At 24.7% G+C, this 20,704-nt stretch overlaps 1 protein-coding gene across 2 annotated transcripts; it reads left to right on the top strand.

The window, feature by feature from the left end:
- The first annotated feature begins 3,462 nt into the window (after positions 1 to 3,462).
- Positions 3,463 to 19,627, top strand: FucTA (glycoprotein 3-alpha-L-fucosyltransferase A). 2 transcript variants are annotated; one of them, XM_011498017.1, is made up of 7 exons: positions 3,463 to 3,652; positions 10,316 to 10,606; positions 16,556 to 16,747; positions 16,833 to 17,042; positions 17,625 to 17,813; positions 18,039 to 18,274; positions 19,181 to 19,627. In XM_011498017.1, exons 2-7 carry the CDS (start codon positions 10,448 to 10,450, stop codon positions 19,518 to 19,520), a joined length of 1,326 nt encoding a protein of 441 aa, XP_011496319.1. In that variant the 5' UTR covers positions 3,463 to 3,652; positions 10,316 to 10,447; the 3' UTR covers positions 19,521 to 19,627. The 2 variants fall into 2 exon arrangements, with proteins under 2 accessions (XP_011496319.1, XP_011496320.1); XM_011498018.1 differs by lacking the exon at positions 3,463 to 3,652 and adding an exon at positions 8,041 to 8,116.
- Positions 19,628 to 20,704: the final 1,077 nt, after the last annotated feature.

Below are 20,704 nucleotides of genomic sequence, written 5' to 3'. Positions count from 1 at the left end.
AAATGTAATGATTATTAAAGGATTTCATAAAACCTAAATAAGTATACATATTTAAATTAATGTAAAATAAAAACATTTTTAATTATTTATCATTATTAAATAAAATCCATGTAATTATAACATTCTACAATCAGGAATTTAAAAGTCAATCCTTCAAAAAGAAAATAGAATATTATCTTTAGTTAAAATAGCCATTTGTAATTGATATTTATAGGTTAAAAAGAATAAAAAGTAGGGCATGTATACGTGTGTCAGTTTAAATTGTTTAAACATAAGACAATTTTAGATAATTATTATGAAATATTATACAATTGTTTAATTATAGTTGTTTTAAATAATGTATATATATATATATATATATATATATAGACTCGCAAACATATGCGTATGCGTACGTGCACCAACTTACGCACGTACGCACGCATGTTTGCACGCACGCACACAAGCACGCGCGCACGTACCCACACACATTAGCATATTGATATATTTGTATATTGATATAATATTATTATTAATATTAAAAACCTATAAATAAATTGAATTTATTTAAATACATGGATTTTGCAGTCATATTTAAAAAATGAAAAATTGAAAATTAGTTTAATATTTAATATATTTTATTTTCTGAATCATCTGAAAATCATAAATTGATACCAAATTAATTTTCTTCATTATTAATAACTTTGTATATTTATGAATTTGAATACTCATTTGTAAATAAAAAACAATTTTTGTTTTAATATTTGAATTATTTTCTAGAGATTTATATTAATCCTATTATTTAATAAAATACGATCGTATTTATATATACATCATAATAATAAGTACTTTATTTTTTTTAAATTAAGATACTTTGTAAAACTTTCTTTAAGTTAGGTACTTTAAAAAACTACTATTTACTAGGAATTACATTTTTAATGAATACTATAAGATGATAATTGTATCAATTAAATTTAATTATACCTGGAATTATTTAAATTTCTCAACAAATTGTCGCATGCTTTCATGCATAATTCATAAATACCTTTATATATTCTGATATTCTTTATGACAATTTATAAGATTTAATCTATAAAAACGAGTATAATGTTATGATTCACTAATATTATTTTATAAATCAATGTTCATAAATTTCTCGATACAACATTTGTAATAATGGTATGTTGTATTTATAACATATAACATATAACACAATACAGTTCATTATTTAATATTAATAATATTACATATTAATTAAATATAAGTATTACATACAAATATATACAAGTATCATTACTTTTCCAATCGCGTATTAAGTACTTTATTCAGTTGGTTGCACAGTAAACTATTGAGAATTCCATGATTTTTGAGAGTTTTACTTCTATTTATTTATTACTCAACCGTTCATTGTACGATTAAAGCAATTCTTTTATCGATTTATTTGTCAGAATGTTAGAGCAATGACATTCTCGATTAAATAATGGTCTTAGCACTATAAATTACTTTTTTATTTAATATTATGATTATTCATTATTTGTAAATAAAAAAAGTCTTCACAAATAAGATTTTACTTTAATGTTTTTAGAAAATTCATTAAATTAAACTCAATGAATCCATGTTGTTGTTATATAAAGTAGTTTTAACCAGATATTTCGTTAAAATTAAAAATTTTTAATATCTTCTTTTACATTAATTTTATTGTTTTGGATTAATTAATGATTTATATTAAATTAACTTTTAATATTGTAAAAAATATTGTCTTCTTTTATAGCCTTTAATGTTTATAAATATACTTAAATAAATATACATTATTACTATATTTCAAAAATAGTTTTCAAATGCCGATATTATTTATCGAAATATCTTTCATTACTTTAAGAAAAGTCTTAAATGTAAAAATCAGTCAAGCTCGTATATATTTTTACAAAAGTTCCATGTAAAGCTAATTAATAATGTTAAGTTTAATAATGTCAATTTTTAAAATTAGCAATGGAACTACGAGATTTTTAAAACTAATTTTTGATGGAATATCAACGACTAGCGCTTAACATTTTAATATTTTATAGCAATTATCTAAGATAATTAATGAATCTTGCGGGTGCAGTTGTATTTTCGAATATTTTTCATTTAAGCGAATTGAGTAATACAATGAAATGTCTCGCGTTAATTAGCATTAAATAGCATATCAATATCATAAATAATCTTTCTCTCGTGTCTGTAATATACAAATACTTTCTGTCTGCAACAGCTTCGACACTTTCGGCTTCCGTAGTCGTCGATGCTCCGTCAGTCGAAGACAGCATCAGTAGTAGCAGGCGCGACGTACGCGGCGAAACGGTATAAGCCGCCTCTGTTTCCCATGTCTTGTTCGTACTCCTTCCTGATAGGAGCATGCTGACGCCTACGACCGGGGTCCCGCGGAGGTGCAGGCATCGAAGGGTGAGAGGCCGAGGAAGAGAAGCGGGCGGCGTTCATTGCACGCGGCTCGTCATTCCGCATAATGCCATTCGCGCAGACGCGGCGTTTATGGATTTTCCCGTGGAAAGGTGGCGTACGCCAACTCGCCCGAGTACGATATCCACCGCACTTGCTGACATATACACATCTGCGCACCAGTCTCGCCCCATCTCTATCTCTCTCTCTTGAACATGCGTGCGTTGCCAGGAACAACTCGACCCTCGAGCTGGACGAAGGAAACGAGCAGCCCCTCGCGCTCCAACCCTCTCTCCCTCTTACGAACTCTCTATTTCTCGCATACACACACACACGCGCACACAGAGTCTTTTATTCTCTTCAGCTACTGTATCCTATCTCGAGTCTCGTTAGCTACATATTGTCTTCTTTTTTTTATTCAAGTTGTTTATTCTTTTATGTGTAGGCTCAACTCTTTCGCTCCTTTAACGACTCGTTTTCGGGCCGGTCAAATGTAAGAGAGTCAACATCTACACCCACTATAGAGAACTCGTGATAATAGGAGAGAAATGAAAGGGAGGAAGATATATAAGTTTGTATGTAATATGTATGCCTACCTACACGCACGCGCACACACACAAACCTAACGTAAGGGTAGAAAGAGTGGGTGAGCGAGTGTGAGAGAGAGATATAGATAGAGATAGAAAGAGGTAGAGGTAAAGGTAGAGTTAGAGAGAGAGAGAGAGAGAGAGAGAGAAAGAGAGAGAGAGAGAGAGGTAGAGAGAGAGACAGAGAGAGAGAGAGAGAGAAGAGAGAGAGAGAGAGAGAGAGAGTCAGTCAATCATCTATGGACCTAAGAAGAAAATCGCAGTGCTACCGCTACTGCTGCTATTACTACAAGTGCCGTTGTTATTTGTCATGTGATTTCTCTCTCTTTCTCTCTCTTTTACTCTGTCTGTATATATATATATATATATATATATATACAAATCTATCTCTATTTCTTTCTACCGCATAGACGGGTGCGCAGGCTCTGTCTATTTTCTTGACAACGTGGCTGTGAATGTGCATAGAGGAACGTCAGTACGCGTAGCTTCGCGTATAGATGCGCACTCGCGCACGAGGGGGAGTCTCGTCTCATATGTGCAGACAAGAGGTGCACGAGAGCACGTTGTGTGATATCACTGGCCGGTGTGTGTACGTGTGGTGCTGGTCTGCTGCTGATGTCACTCGCTAGGAAGCGATAGGAGCCATCTGTTCCGTGAGTGTCATTGCCGCAGCTACGTTTTTTTCGCACGTCCTAGCGTAGTTGTGCTTGCGCGTGTACTTGCCGTGTGTAAATTCGATCGGTAGCCGCCTCGTATGGCAAGGTCTATGCACGTAAAATCCCATTTTCGTCGATCCCTTCATTTCATGGACAATTCGTGGACAGTTGGTGGAGGAGGTCCGAACCGCGTTTCGAACCTAGGATGTGTCACTTTTCTTATTTCTTATTGTTATTTTTGTCGTTGAGTTGAGCTTTTGTCAAATGTGAAAGTGCAGTCTCGAAGCACGAGATTTTAAATTAACGTACCGTTCCATTGGAAATAGTAACGTTGCAATGATCCTTGTATCTATTAAAGTTATGTAGCTTTTTTATTTCGTATACTTTTTAACGTTTGATATAAATGACATTTTTGTACGAATTTGAAGAGCATTAGATTGGTGGATAAATTAACGTGAAAGTTTCAGTGCCGGTGTATTATGATGTAATATAATAATTAATATTATGATTATTATTTTAAATCGTCTATACTTCAGCAAAAACGATTAGATAGTTGCGTGCCAATGTGAAATTAATTTTTTGCTTACATTGTATCTATTTATTTATCATTGAATAGTTGGTTATATGAGCGAAGCTATACATTTCACTTTGATAGACATATTTCATGATAAAGTTACAATAATATGCTTTTTAGTCATCTTATACAGTTCGAATGTTTAATTTCATCATGAAAATGTATAATATTAGTAAATATATTGTGTAAGTAAATATATTATGAAACATTTATAAACACAAAATCACGATATCATAATATTGTATTTTATTTTTTGAAATTATAATAAAATTTATTTATCATAATGACTTTTACATTTTACTAGAAACAAATAGAAATTTTACCTTGAAATAAATTGTGTGCAAGTTGCTTACTTTCAACTTTCAGTCAGAATTAAATCGAATTATACTGTGTATACACGCTATATTATTAATTCCTATTACAAAAGTTAATTTTTGTAGTGTAAATTAAAAAGTAAACATTGAGTGAATTTTGCTATTATGTATATTTTATAAAAATTATCAATACGTTCATTCAATACAGTAGATTTACACTTGTTTAATATTATGGTTCTTTTTATTAATTAAAAAATTCTTTCTACCATTATTTAAAATCATAAAATCGTCAATATATTTTATGTTATTTTATAATTTGATTTATAACTATGAAGTGATTATATTATATAGATTATATAGATATAGATTATATATAGATAATTTTATGAAAAATAAAATTATATCTGAATATATATCTGAATTTATATAAATAAATCTAATGTTGATATCTGAAATGAAAATAAATTTTTAAATAATAATTATTTTTTAATAAGACTTATTTAATCATAAAATTAAATAAAAAATAAGAGCATTTCATAAAAAGATCACTTTATATTTTTTTAATTTATAAAGAATTAGTTTCAATTAAATTAGTAATTTTTCTTATAAAGCCAAAATGGAAATTAAATTTAGGTGTCAATTTCTAAACCGTATATTTTATTAAAAAACAAATGCAATTTCTCGAATGGGTATTTCAAATGTAATAAATTGTACCGATATTTTTCATATCTAATTTTAATTGCAACGCCCCCCAAGATCAATTTTTCGTCTTTATAAATTGTTTACAATTGAAAAATTATTGAATGATTAATTATTTAAAAAATTGTAATTTAAGTTCCTAACGAATGTGAATTTGAATGTAATTTAATGTAATATGATGTTATAATTGATGTAATTTTATAAATTTACATAAATATTTTATTTTATACAGTATAGAAGAAGATTTTTTCAGTCTAAATAATTAATAATAAAAAAAATAAAAATATCACATTCTCATTTCTCATTATATTAAGTATTTTGTTATTTTGTATATTTATTATATTAATTATTATTATTAACATAAGCATCATTTATATTTTTGTATTATAAAATATTTATTTATATTCTAAAAAGAAATTCATTAAAGGGATTTATGATTTGAATTTGTTCAACATTGTCTACAATTTCATTAATATTTATGTTCAGTGGCAATTTGAGCTACAATCGTTAAAATAATGAATTATTCCATAAATTTTTAAATTATAATTATATAACTGATAAATTCGAAAAGTGGGTTTTGCAGTACGTGAAATTTAATATTACTTCTTTAAAATATCAGTGCAATTTATTAAATGATTAATAAAGTAATAGGTTATCCGTATATTAAATTTTTTGGTTAACAAAAATAATTTCGTAACTTTAAATATGATGATTATTTATAAAATCTTAAATCTGAAAAGTATTATAAAAACTAAAGTATTTTTGCTTATTATATAGTTTTAATAAATAGCTTGAAATAACTTTGATTAAAAATTGTTTCTAAAACTGTTCGATATAGATATTATTCGATTATAAGATATATTGTAATTAAAATAATTTAATAGAGGATTATAGTATGCAAATTTGAATTTATTAATCAAGCTTTTATTTCAATATTTTCTTAATATTATATTTAAAAATTTCACCATATATTGAGTATTGTAGTTGTAATAACCTTACATTAATTTTCATTTCGATTATAATTATAATTGATTAATATTAATAGGCATTGAAAACTAATCTTTTCTGAAATCTTAAATTCTATGTGATCATATATTTTGTTATAGGGAGCACGTTTTTTATATTAAACGGTTAAGAAATGGATAAATTATTCATCGTGAAATGTAATATGAATTCTTAATAAAATTTTAAAAGTTAAAATATAAAATCAGTCAATTACTTCATTACTATTGTTTCAATTTCAACAAAATCTTTAACAAAAAAATTTATAGTTTGATGAAATATATAAAATTGCTAAGTGGTGTACCATAATTTTACTGACACACACGCGCGCGCACACACACACATATACGCGCATGTTCTTTAGGTTTATTAGCATGTATCATTTTTAAAGTGTTCCTAATCTTTGAAGAAACTATATATAAATTATTAAAATATTATTATGATGAATCATACTATAAATATTAGTATAAAATTATTATAATGAAATATTGTCGATCCAAATGTGATTATCTTTTTATTTTCTATTTACTGATACTTGAAATTGTTATAACTACTAATCTTCTTTATATTCAAGTCAATATTATTTCTTGAACATAATATTATTTAACTAAATTTATATATGAATTTGATCTTCAGGATTTAATTATAATATTGCATAACAAATTATTAATTTTTATATTACAGTATACATTCTTTACTATAAATATGTTTATAATGCACATAAAAAAAATGAATTAGTAATTAATAATTTATAATTAATAAATGAATGTTTAGTAGTCTGTATAATCTGTGAAATAATTTTAAATTGTAATTTAAAAATATAAAATAATATGAATATTAAATTATAGAACATTCATTGAATTTAAGAAAGTATGTAGTTCATACTTAAAACTTGAATAAATAAAATGCATTACACATTTTTGTCCTTAGTGATGATATGTAACTTATATATATATATATATATATATATATTAATAATATTTAATACCATACAAATTTTAGGAAAAAAAAATCATACAAATATATAAATTTCTACATATAAAAATGTACATTAAGTTTTAACAATTTTGAAATTAAATTTATATACATTAGTATCGATATTTATAATATTTAATTTGGTAATACTGTTAATGATATTTTTGAAAGGTGTAAAGTATTCAAATTATTATTATATTCGATCTAAGTATAATTGAAAAGATACATTTATTATTTTTCATTTACACCCAAGTATTAATACTAAATATTTACACTGAAGCTTTAAATAAATAAAATATTCAAATTATGGCATTATTTTTGCATCCGAATTTAAATTAAAAATGTTTCCAAACCTGTAATTTTCGTCAAAAAATCAACACCAATCGAATAATTAGTATGCTTGAATGTCAAACATTTTTTTATAAATTATAGGATAAATGTAAATTTTGTGTATTTGTGGTACAAAATATAATTCTTTGCTTAATATAGATATAATGTGTAATAAAAAAATATTATGAAAAGATATGAAAAAGAAACCAAATATCTAATGTATAAATGCAATAAAGCATAGATAATAGTAAGAGGATCCTAAAGTTACGAATGACAGTTCAAGAGTAACAATATACATTTTAAATATTTGGTAAAATCGGAATTTTATTATCACCAATTATCATATTTGTTGTGGTACTTAAATTTAATGCAGTAGTCGTGAATCATAATTCACAAGTCCTCGATTTCTTAGGAAATGCTGATAAGATTGTAAAAAAACTATCCAAGTATGCCTACATTACCTTTGTTTCGTATGTTTAGTATGCTTTTGACTTTAAACTAGGTTAGATCGTTGTCTTACACGGACTGGTTTTAATGCTGATTACTTTCTTTATTATTAATATTACGGTATGGAATTATATGTAATTAATAAATAAATTTTAAATAATAATGTTATAAAGGTTGTTTAAAAAGCTTTAATTGTTGTTTAAAAAGTTAATTGTAAGGATTTTTGAAGAGAAAATACATTTAAATTATAAATACATTTAAATCAAATAATCGTAACATGATATATATTACATATATTATAAATATTATTAATGATAATATTATAAAATATAAAAACGAAATTAAAGGTGCTACTGAATTATATATTAATTTATTTATTAAAAAATTATATTTATTGAGAAACTGTTTAAGCACAATTTGTTTAATGTATATATACATATAATTATAATAAATAATATTATATATTAATTTTTTTAAAACTAAAGTTCGGTTTTCTTGTTTTTACATAAGATTTTACATTTTTACATAAGATATTACTATAAATTTGTTATTTACATGAATATATGTCTAATATAAACAAATTAATTTTTTAATTATCGTTGTTGCTCGATTCAATTTTATAAACTTATTGTTTGTATTTTTATGATACGGATTAAATGAATATATATGGTGATGTAAGATTATGTTGATATATAATTAATATATATGTTTATGCGCGTGAACGGATTTGTGCGCACGTGTTTGTATCTATAATTTTATATAGCATTTTAATTTTTAATACTTGTTAGAATATCATGTGTGTAATATGCAATAGTATGTACACGATTGCAATTATATATTGAAACAACTAATAATATTAAAATAATGTTGAAGTGACGATACAGAATTTTGTTTTAATTAAGAAAAGATCTCTACAGCTAGCTTTATAGATAATAAGACAAACGCAATAACATTTTTTTTTTAATTACATCAAATTACGTAAATTATAATTCAGTTACTAGCTAAAGAAAAATTCTCATTAAAAATACAATTATTGCATAATATCGTTTTTATATTATTTACAAGAGATGATTTAATAAGTGATTGCGATCGATTGGAGGATGAGTTTGTCCATTACAGCAGTTAACTAGAAATAATTACGAAAATTTATTTTACATTGAAAATTTAAAATATTACATAAATAAATTTATTATATAGAAAATAATTATATTAAGATACAGTAAATATTTAAATGATTCTATTGTGTGTAAAAATTAAATAATTAAGTATTTTTATTTAAATTTTGTGTTTTATATAGCTTATACACGGTGTTATTTGAAATATTTTCAATATATTAACATAATCACTCATAATTGTAATACTAAATATTAAAAAAAAAATTTATTATAAAATTTCTGCATTAAATTAAATTGAATCGAAATTAAAATCTTATCTTGTTATATAATAATATGGTTAGAATTTTAGAACCAAATAACTTCATTAATATTTGTATTGCCATCGTAGCAAACAACGACATTCTTGTTTAATTTTTCTAAAAATAGTATATAAGAGATAGTCGTTATTATTAAGGTTATATAATTTATAATAACCAATTAAGATAACATTTTTATATTTAATTATTTTCAATAGTATTTATATTTATATTGCTATTTCATTTTTTTTATCACAATATATATAAACATAAATAATTTATTTAAACATAAATATTTATTTATAGTTAGTACTAATCAGTAGATATTAATTTACATGTTTTCTAAATGTTAAGTATTTTAAGTACAAGTATATGGTATATTTTTAAATTTTTTTTACAATTCTCCAAAAAATATATTACATAATGTAAAGCAAACTTACAATTTTTACAAACAAAGACTTAAATATTTAGTAATACCGAGAAAATTTTGATGTTATATTGTTGTGTGAAACATTTCTTAGTAATTTTTTTTTAGAAAACTTTACATTTAAATTAGTGCTATCATTATGATCTTAGTCTTATCATAAAAAGTACTGTGAGCACAAACACTAGAATAAAGATTAACTGTTATCTTGATAAAGATAGGAATTGCAATTATTACTATTTTGTTATCATAACTATTTTTTAATATACTAGAGCCCACGCACGTCACTCTATGAATTCTGCGTTGAACGAATGAATTATTATCGGTAGAATATATTTGATATATTTCAGATACTTGGATCAATTAATTATGTGCGCATGTTTCTCAAACGGTTAACTCGTTTTGGGAATACATAAGAAATAGAAGCAGTGTAATTAAAGAATAAAAAATCGAAAGAAATTAAGGGTCAGTTACTATTATTAAGGAGCCGACCATTCGAATGTTGCTGGAGCATGAGAGTTATGGTTTGGATTGGGCTGAGCCTCGCCCATTAGACAGATAGAGGATACGATTTTGGAACACGGATCGTTGCGGGTCGCGGTGGTACAAATGCGGCATGGCTTTGCCGCGTTTATCGCTCAAGAGATGCTTCCTGTACATCGTCTGCCTCACAGGGATGTTGCTCGTCCTTGTGAATGTACGGCAAAAGGAGTTCTGGCACGGCATGCGACCGGAACAAGTCCAAGCGGTCAGGCCGATGGGCGATAGCACTAAAGTGAGTAATCACATACCGTTACATGTTTCGCGCTGTAAGGATTATCTTATCGCATAAGCTGCCAACGTTTTATGCACACTTATAATAATTTTACCTTGACCTCTTTTTTTTCAATCTATAACACCTAGAAATTGATTTACATCATCGAAATGTTATACTTAAAATAATAACTCGTAAGTATAAATTTGAGTGGGCAATATTTATATTTTTCAGGAACTTTACCTCTAGCATGCTTTATTTATTATTCTAAATTTTATAATATTCAGTCTGTGATACGTATACATAAATCCAGAGGAATTATTATGAGCTATATGCGCGCGCGCACACACACACAAAAATTATATTAACATTCTTTAAGTATCCAACTACTTAGAAAGTTAGACTAATTTTTCTGAAGTCAAGAAATTTGATTGATTTATAAATTATATATATATATATATATATATATATTTAAATGTATTCATATAAATTTATATACTTATATAAATATAAAATTTTCAAAGTAGTTACACCTGCAAAATGTAAGTATGATTGCAGCTGAGCAAATACGAAAAACACATTTCTATATTTTCAGAGTGTATAAATTACAACTTCTTAAACGTGTAAGGAGTTAAACATTATTGGATATAATACAGTTATAATAAAGAGATAAAATACAAAAAAATACAGATGTATAAATATTATTTCAACATTACTGAAATAATAATGTCTAATGATATGAAACAAAAATATTAGGGATAATATTACTCAAAATAACTTTATTCTTTTAGGTACATAATTACTCATTTATAAAATAGCAAATTAGTTAAAGTAAAGAACATATATTTTCAAAAATAAAGAAAAACAAAATTGTATCTATTTTAAATTAATTCATAATACTAAAAAATCAATAGAAAAATCTTAAATTATATACAAGTTTTTAAATATTTTATAGATTAGAAATAGATAAAAGATATGTTTTTATTACTATTTTATATAATTTTTTAAAAATATATACTCATATATACTCAGATTATCATCCATGGATTAAAAAAAAATTTAATTCTTTCAAATCGTCGAAGAGTTAAAACTCCTGTTTTTTTAAGAATATTTTTTAAATAATAATAGGATAAAAATGTTAAAAAAAATATATTACTACAGTGAAAAAATTTACCATTCAATATGAACCATTTTGTAATAAAATATATTATTTAATAAGTGGATTATAAATAGAAAATAATCCTTATTTTGTTTTGTAAGAAAATGTTATATGTATTTTAAAATAACATTTTTAACTTGTTGCCTAAAATAGGTTAAGACAAGATAATTATATTTGCTTAATTAAAATTATTATTCATTTATTTTAAAAATAAATGATTACAAAATACTGACGATCCAACACATACTAAATATATTAGTGCAATTTTGAAAATTACTTATGAAAAATCTGTTCAGAGTACTTTTTTAAAATAAAAATGAAAAGTAACTTATTCACAATTTAATTTTCTTTTTGCTATATTACAAATCAATGAATAATATATTATTGTTTTTCAATAAATTACAAAAAATTCTTAAGTAATTATAATATTAATAAAATTATTTTAATTAAAAAATAAATTAATAAAATTATTGTCTAAAAAAATTTTATTAAATTTAATTTTGTTAATTCAACTTAATAACTGTTTTCAAACTTTCTATTTAGATAACTTATACATTTTTTAAAACATAAACGTAGTGAATTAAATATTTCAGAAATATTTAACTATTTAATTAATTAATTAATTAATTAATTAGTTAATAGATGGCTGAGAATAATAATATAAATATATAATAAATATAATAAAGATTGTAAAACATCATGTATGTTTAAACTTTATAATTATTTTAATATATCAAATCCTTTAGAAGTAAATGACTTCAAATAGTTATATTGAATTTTTTCGTAGATTATAATAATATAATTCTTATAAATTTATTGTCCTTAATAAATATTATCCATTAATTTAAATTACTAATATATATATATATATATATATATATATATATATCAAGTTACCTATTGTCCAGAATGCGAAATTAGTTCTAGTTTATAAATATACTTTTAATTTACGTATTTATAATAATTAAAATGAATATAGTTAAATTTTGAACTAATATTAGGAAAAAAAACTATATGAAAAAATGATATAAGTGAATAGTATACATACATACATGCATATATATATATATATATATATATATATATATACATACATATTGATATAATTCATAGGTCAATATCAATTCTTATTCTTATTCTATTAATAAACTTCCATCAATATTAATGTTAACCAATTAAAAATAAATTAAATCCAAAATATCGATCAGTAACCTTGCATATATTCTAATAATGGGTTGTTTCCTTGGGTATAGTAATTATTCAATAAATTTAGAGAACAAGATTTTCAATTTAGTCTATTATTTTTCAGTCAATTAATCAAACAATCATCATCGAGTATACACTTATTATTATAGTTTGTATTTCGGTTTGCTTGCTTATATCTATAATAGCTGTTTATAATTATACTTTCATTTATTATTGAATCGATAACAGATTCTTATAGTATCACATTAATGTGTTGTTTTTAGATAAAATTGCTCAGCACAATAATTGTTTGAGCCAATTTAAATTTTTATATTCAATAAAACCAAATGCGCATTAATCATGCCCAGTCCTTTAATTAAAAATATTATTAAATTTAATTGAGTTTATAATCAAAGTGATTTCACTAATTTTATATAAAAATTTGATAAAAAGTGTTTGTACTTTAGCTTATGGAGTGTGTATTAATTAAAACCGAAAGCTTTAATTGAGTATGAGACACGAAACAGAAGTTACGGTTGTGCGATTAGTCATATCATTAGCGTTGTTATTAACGTGCCTCATCAATGTCCCGAATTATAAATCATCCCTCTGTGTATTACACGTCCTCTAGTAAAATTCTCGCATATAAATCATCGATTACAAATTAAGAAATGATGCGATAATCAGGAAGGAATATGGATAACAGATTTTTTTCCTTCTTCATTGCGAAGTTCAGTAGCCAGTTTTATAATTTATACAATTCGATATTTCAATTCTGATACTGTTTTTATAAATCTTCGACAAGTTAGATTTTTCGTTAAATACATTATAATGCGTTGACTTACTAGATTTATATAGAGAAAACATAGAGAGTAGAAATAGCCACTTTCGAGTTCGGTTGTTTTTCATGTGGTGAATTTCGTGTAACGCAGGTCAGACAGCTGTTGGGGCCTACAAGGTCTGTGACAACAATGCAGATGACGATGACAGGTCGAGCGAGACCCGCTCACAAAAAACTTCCATTTGAGGTAAACTTAGTGCTGTGTACATAGCTTTGGGTACTTGTTTAAAATCACATTGTAAATACAAGTGTCGATCTATGCGTATCAGTCGCATATATATATATATATATATATATATATATTTTTTTTTTCTTCTAAAGCTGCTCATATACTTTAAGCTATTGAAACAATCGTTAAGTTTTTTAATCACTACATTTGGTGATGATCATTAACGTTATATAGGGAGATCGAGGTAAACTAGGCCTAATATACTGGTCATGGATTTAAAAGCGATTTAGTTAAATGGTATAGGAAGTGGTAAATACTTAATGTAATAAATATTGAAGTTCATCAAGACGTTGTTTTATCAAATTCGTTAAAAATTTTATATAAATTGTTGAATTGAAGTTTCGTATTTGATAATAAAAATACATTAAATGAAAGCATTATAAGTGGCCATTATTTAAATAGAAGACGTCAAATAATCTCTTATTAATATTCATTTAAATAAAGAATATTAAGACTTTTAAAACAATTTCTTTCTTTTTACTTTTATTGTACAAACCCTTTTAATTATATTAAATTTTATACTAGTAAATATAGTAAAAATGACATAGTATCTCAAGTCTGATAATCTGGAAATTTTTGTTTTAAGTTAAATATATTTTTCTTCTTTATAATATTGGGTTCGTTAAATCGATAATTTTTACATTTTTTCGAGCAAAAAATAATTAATCATTATCTTAAATAAATTAATTCCTACATTTTGAGTCAGCGTATCTTTTGTATAAATATATATTTCATATAATATATAAATATCATAAAATTTTTTATTTCTACAGTCATTAATACATAAGCATTGAAACTTTAATATTAAAGCTTATTTGCTTTGGATAATAACATAATTTGACGATTAAAAGGTTTCTCACAAAATTTTATTTCACAAAAGCTCTAATATATAAAATATATTACATCTTACTTATATGTATCTTATATATATCTTACTACTAAAACACTAATATATAAATTATATCTAATATATAAAATAAATAAAATCTAATCGTATAAAATGGATTATTAGATTTCAGTAATTTATTTGTTTTTTATTTTCATATGGCTTAAATATTAATAAGGAAAATAGTTTTATTACATTGATAAATATTTAAATGAAATAACTATATTCTTAATCACTCCCACATAAATATTAGATTAAATTTGATCTAGAAGTGAAAATTTTTTTTAGATATATTCATAGATTCCCTACGTTATGCTTATATATCATACGTATTTTTTTTTATCATATTCAATTGTAAGTACTATAATATATACGGTTTATAAAAATACTATATATATTAAATTATATATTAAATATAATATGAAAAGTAATTTTACTCATAGTTTTATTGGTATGAAAATAGAATAAATTTTTTATTTTAAAGTTATACCGTCGAATCAAAATTATAAATTCGATTTACATAACCAAATTCACGTACAATGTTAAATAAAATACATTGTATATTATTCTTTATATTTAATAGTATGAATTAATTTTTTAAGTTATAATTTATGTTCGGCACATAACATAATTTAAGTATATTTGTTTAAATCAATGTTCCGACGTAAAATCATGAGCTATTAAATATATTCATATTTATGTTATGGTGTGTGTGTGAAATATATGAAAACGTTAGGGACGTAGTATTCGATGATATCGTTAATGAATATTTTTTTAATTTTAAATAATAATTACGTGTAGTTAACATTTTAAATGAGTACCCAGTTTATGTAACAATGTGACGCTGAGAGTGCTTAATATCTGCATACGTGGAGTCTCACGTACAAAATACGAGAAAGGAAACCTAAAGTTCAACTACAATACAGCACGTAAATGATTGTACAGTAGAGCCTTGGATTAATCGACCCTAACGGTCAAATTACATTTTTATATTCTCATTTTAGATGCTAATCTAAGAATCAAATCGATGCATTTTTTTTTTATTAGCGCAAATTAGGAACATGCCAAAATTAGATTAGATATAAAAGTAATTATTGTACCTAAATACAATCAGCTTAAAACATTAGAGAAGTACAATTATTAGTACAATTAGTTTATAAATTAGTAGTATATTTTCTAGTTTTTCTAGTTTTTAGTAGATAATATTAAGCAGAAATTAATTTTATTTTATATTCAATTTATGTATTGTAAAAATAAGGCATTTATTATTTTAAATTTAATTTGAAATATCTTTCTTATTTAATCATGCGTTATAATTCTTATGAATATAGGAATAGTTGTAATTTTGTATAAATTATCACTTTGCACTCATGCCGTTCTCATACTTTATCACTTTGATATAGAGCACAAAAACTTTTAAATATTAACGCTATAAATATTACATACTAATATGCTTAATATACAACACCTAAAAAGTCACACCTCAGCATTAATATTAATCGACGTTATTTATTGTTATTTTATAGAGATTTACTTGTTTTATAATTTTTATGGTAATGTATAAATTTTATTATTTATAAGTAAGAGCTGAATAGAATGAAAGGACATTAATATTATAGCTTACACGAATGTTAGCAATGTTATATGTATACGTTTCTTATTTTATTTAGATATCGAATTTAACCGGGACGATCAATACTATCGAAAACATAGTTGATTTGAGTGATCCGATAAAAAGACCTTGGTATATGAAAGGGGGACAAAGACAACCAAGTCCTGCTTTGAGATCTCGACGTTCGGGTAAAAGAATTGCTCGTTTATGGCCAGAAGAAGATTCTTTTGACGATCGTGTAACGAATCAGGTATGGTAATATAAAGTACTTAATTTTTTTTTGCAAAAAGTACAATTTAAAAAATTGTAAAATATAATTTATTCTATACTTTCAGCTAATGTTTGTTCCACCAGAGTATAATCGATCAAGTCATGATATTCGTTTTAAAAAGATTTACGTGCCGCACGGTATGAATCCAGATTTGTTTTACCAGCAAGGATGCCCAGTGAACACTTGCGTTATAACTCGTGATAATCCGGGTGAGGCTGATTTAATCCTTTTTAAGGATTATATCACACATATTGGACGAAGATTTATAAATCAGGTAATTCATACATTTCACATAATTTATTTCAATGTTGTCATTTACTGAACCGTGATCGAATTGTTAATTAGGTATTATGCATAATGAAATATGAGACAATAAATTACCAAACAGTTAATAAAATCAAATGAATTTAATATTCAATATATTTTATTTATAGGTGAAATGATGAATTTAAAAATTTCAATCTTTTAATACATACATACATACATATATTTATACTTATGTTATTTATTTATTATTAGTATTTAATAGTTAAAAGAAATAATTAGCCTGTCCTTTCTAATAATTCTGGGCAATGTTTAACTTTATTCATGTTATATATATGATAAAGTTAAGAGTCGGTTAATTTTCAAAGTTGCAATAAAAATGTCATAAATGCATTAGCGCTATAAAATAAAGGATAAAATAGAAAAATTTTTTTCTTCTTTACCAATATGATTGAAGAGTATTGTGAGTTGAAATAATAAATTATTAGAAAGAAATTTGATATACATTATAATTGTTTTCAATATGTTATTTCATGATAAGTGAATACAAATTTTTATTGCTCCTAATGTTATTTACGTTGTTCGTTTAAAGATATGGATGCTATACTTTTTGGAATGTCCTTATCATACGCAAAGTATAAAAAATGCTATTGTAAATTGGACTGCTACTTATAGACGAGACAGTGACATTGTTGCACCGTACGAGAGGTGGCAATATTATAATCCAAGTATCACTCAAATACCACAGACTTTCAATTATGCTGCCAATAAGACAAAAAAGGTAATTAATATAGCCGTTGTAGTTGGAATGAATTTTATAAAATAAAATTTTCATTTATTTAAATTGTTAAAATATGATATTTTAAAGTGTAACAATAAGAATTCTCTCGATAATGCAAATCATATATCATAAATAGAGTGATATAACATATAACATTATTCCAATAAGTTAAAATAATATATAGAATGATAAATTTTATAAAAGTGCTTAATATTTAATTTTAAGGTTGCGTGGTTTGTATCAAATTGTCACCCTCGTAATCAACGTATGTACTACGCTAAGGAACTTTCAAAACATATTCAAGTGGATATTTATGGAGCTTGCGGTACTTTGAGATGTCCACGCTCTCAAGCGCAAGCTTGCTTTGACATGCTTGATGCTGATTACAAATTTTATTTAGCTTTTGAAAATTCGAATTGCCGAGATTATATTACGGAAAAGTTTTTTGTTAATGGTCTTGGGTAAATATATATATATATATATATATATATATACTTTTCTTTTTTTTTAAGATTAATTTAAATAAATAATAAGTAATTTTATGTTTTATTATAAATTTTTTTAATATTTCGATCATTGTTACGATTCAAGTACCTTCTCTTATTCGATATAAATTCTATAAACTTGAATTTTTCCATTATTTAAGTATAAATATATGAACAGCAGTATAGGAGAACTAACCAATACAGTTAGAATATTATTATATTACTGTAGATTAATATTTCTAATAACAGTCGAGTTGATTTTTTTATCCTGATATATTATATTTCCTTTTAATGAAAATTTATATAGTTTATACTTATTGAAGAAAATATATTTACTCTTATAATTGAGAGCTTAGAAATATATAAATAGAGGGTAGGCGTGTAAAAATAAATTTCATGTTCTCTTCAATCTTTTAATACAATTTAAAAAGACTTTTAATATAACTTTTAACCTTACTTATCTTATACTTATATTACTTATAGTTAGTCTTTTCAATTACAACATTGTGCATTTCATGTTATACTTGATAATAATGTATATACTGTAGCAATTTTTGCGTCAATACATTTTCAGCTCTCATTTCATTTTTACAAATAATTTTGGAACTTTGAAAATCATAATTTTCAAAAGTTTTACTTATTAAGTTACATTATTAAGTTACTTTAATTGTTTAAAAAATTTATTTAATATAATATTTTTCTACATCCTATGAAATTGTATAAATAATAATTAGACTCGTTTATCCCTTGAAAATACTATTTCAATAATGAGATTTTTCTATTATTTTATTCGCTGGTATAAACTATTTAAACTTCTTAAAAAATTTCATCGAGTGCATGAAAATAATGAAACTAAGTTGAAAATTTATCTTAATAACACAGGCACAACGTATTACCGATCGTAATGGGTGCTCATCCAACCGATTATGCGCGCAGTGCTCCTTATCGTTCCTACATCCATGTGGATGAATTCGAATCACCACGGGAACTCGCACAATACCTGCACCGACTCGACGCCGACGACGAGCTTTACAATTCATACTTCAAGTGGAAGGGCACTGGCGAATTTATTAATACGTATTTTTGGTGTCGGGTTTGCTCGATGCTCCATGACGATCAGCACAAATCAAGATACTACAAAGATGTAAACGAGTGGTGGAGGGGCGATAGCATATGCGCTAGTAGTTCTTGGCGGGAGACGGAGCATTTGAGGAGCACCTGAGAGAAAATAGGTAGTATTACCGAGACTGATGTAAATTCCTCATCATTGTCCAAGAGGTCGCGAATTGTTTTTTATCAAAGTCTCCAATTTGAGGCAGAAAATAGATAGCCGACAGTTCACTGTCTGAAGTCGCTATTATTTGGGGCGGCTTGGGGGGGGGGGGATACATTATTTTTTAGTATTATAAAAAATTTGGCAATTTATTATATTTTATGTAAAAATGGAATTTTTATGATATAATAATATCATGCAATGACAAATAAATCTAATAAATTGCAATCTATTTTTTTTTTTCGTACAATTGAAATTTAAAATAAATTTAAAATAACCTGGAATTATCATTTACGATAAAAGGTATGCATACTGTATTAATATTTACAATACTAAATCATTAATTTTATGAATTTCATAAATTAATCTAAATACTATTATAAATAACAACAGTTTTATTGTGTGAAAGACAAACAACTTTAATAAAATTTTAAAATGTTTTGATTAAATATTTTTTGTGTGTAAACCAAAATACGTGTAGTATTGTACGAATTAATAAATTATTGGTGGCAATAAATGATTCTCATTGATTTTCATTAACGCAATGAAGAATAAATGTGCGAATAGTTTTGTAAAGAATGATTTTTTGTTTTTATATTTTCATTGCTTATTAAGAACATTAAAGTTATTTCAAAACTTCTATTAAATATAATAATGTGCTAGAAATAATATGATAAATATTTAATATATCATTTAAAATTTTCATTATATTTTCACTAAATCTGCTTTTGATATTATTCTGAATTTTAATTGAAGGATTAAAATATGAAGATTTTCGTAACCAAATATAAAATTGGGTTTCTAAAGTATTGCTATAAAAAGGTTTTTTGAGAATTTAAAAATAAAATTTTTCTTAAAATAATTTCCACTTACATATTAGTACTATCCTATATTTTGATATTTATCAATACTTATGTGAATGCAGAAAAATGTTAATGAATGCAAAGTGATTGTAATTAATTCACTCGGTTTTATTACAATTTTAACTAAGGTGTTGTTATGTTAAATAAAATAACAATGTTATTAAATGCGAATTTCGTTGTTGAAAATTTTTTTGTTCGAAATAAACTTCTACATACATTCATTATTTATTTAATATCAATGTGCGTAAAATATGAGGGTAAAAATAAAAT

The sequence above is a fragment of the Ceratosolen solmsi genome, unplaced genomic scaffold (genome assembly GCF_000503995.2).
Source record: "Ceratosolen solmsi marchali unplaced genomic scaffold, CerSol_1.0 scaffold14, whole genome shotgun sequence".
NCBI classification, from domain to species: domain Eukaryota; kingdom Metazoa; phylum Arthropoda; class Insecta; order Hymenoptera; family Agaonidae; genus Ceratosolen; species Ceratosolen solmsi.
The sequence above is the reverse complement of the archived record's forward strand: the minus strand, read 5'-3'. Positions and strand labels throughout refer to the sequence as shown.

Excerpts from the sequence above, each read along its gene's own strand:
- FucTA (XM_011498017.1), top strand. The coding sequence starts at position 10,448 with ATGGCTTTGCCGCGTTTATCGCTCAAGAGATGCTTCCTGTACATCGTC. Across the intron at positions 17,814-18,038 it reads CTGCCAATAAGACAAAAAAG|GTTGCGTGGTTTGTATCAAA; the intron begins GTAATTAATATA and ends TTTAATTTTAAG. Across the intron at positions 18,275-19,180 it reads TTTTTTGTTAATGGTCTTGG|GCACAACGTATTACCGATCG; the intron begins GTAAATATATAT and ends TTAATAACACAG.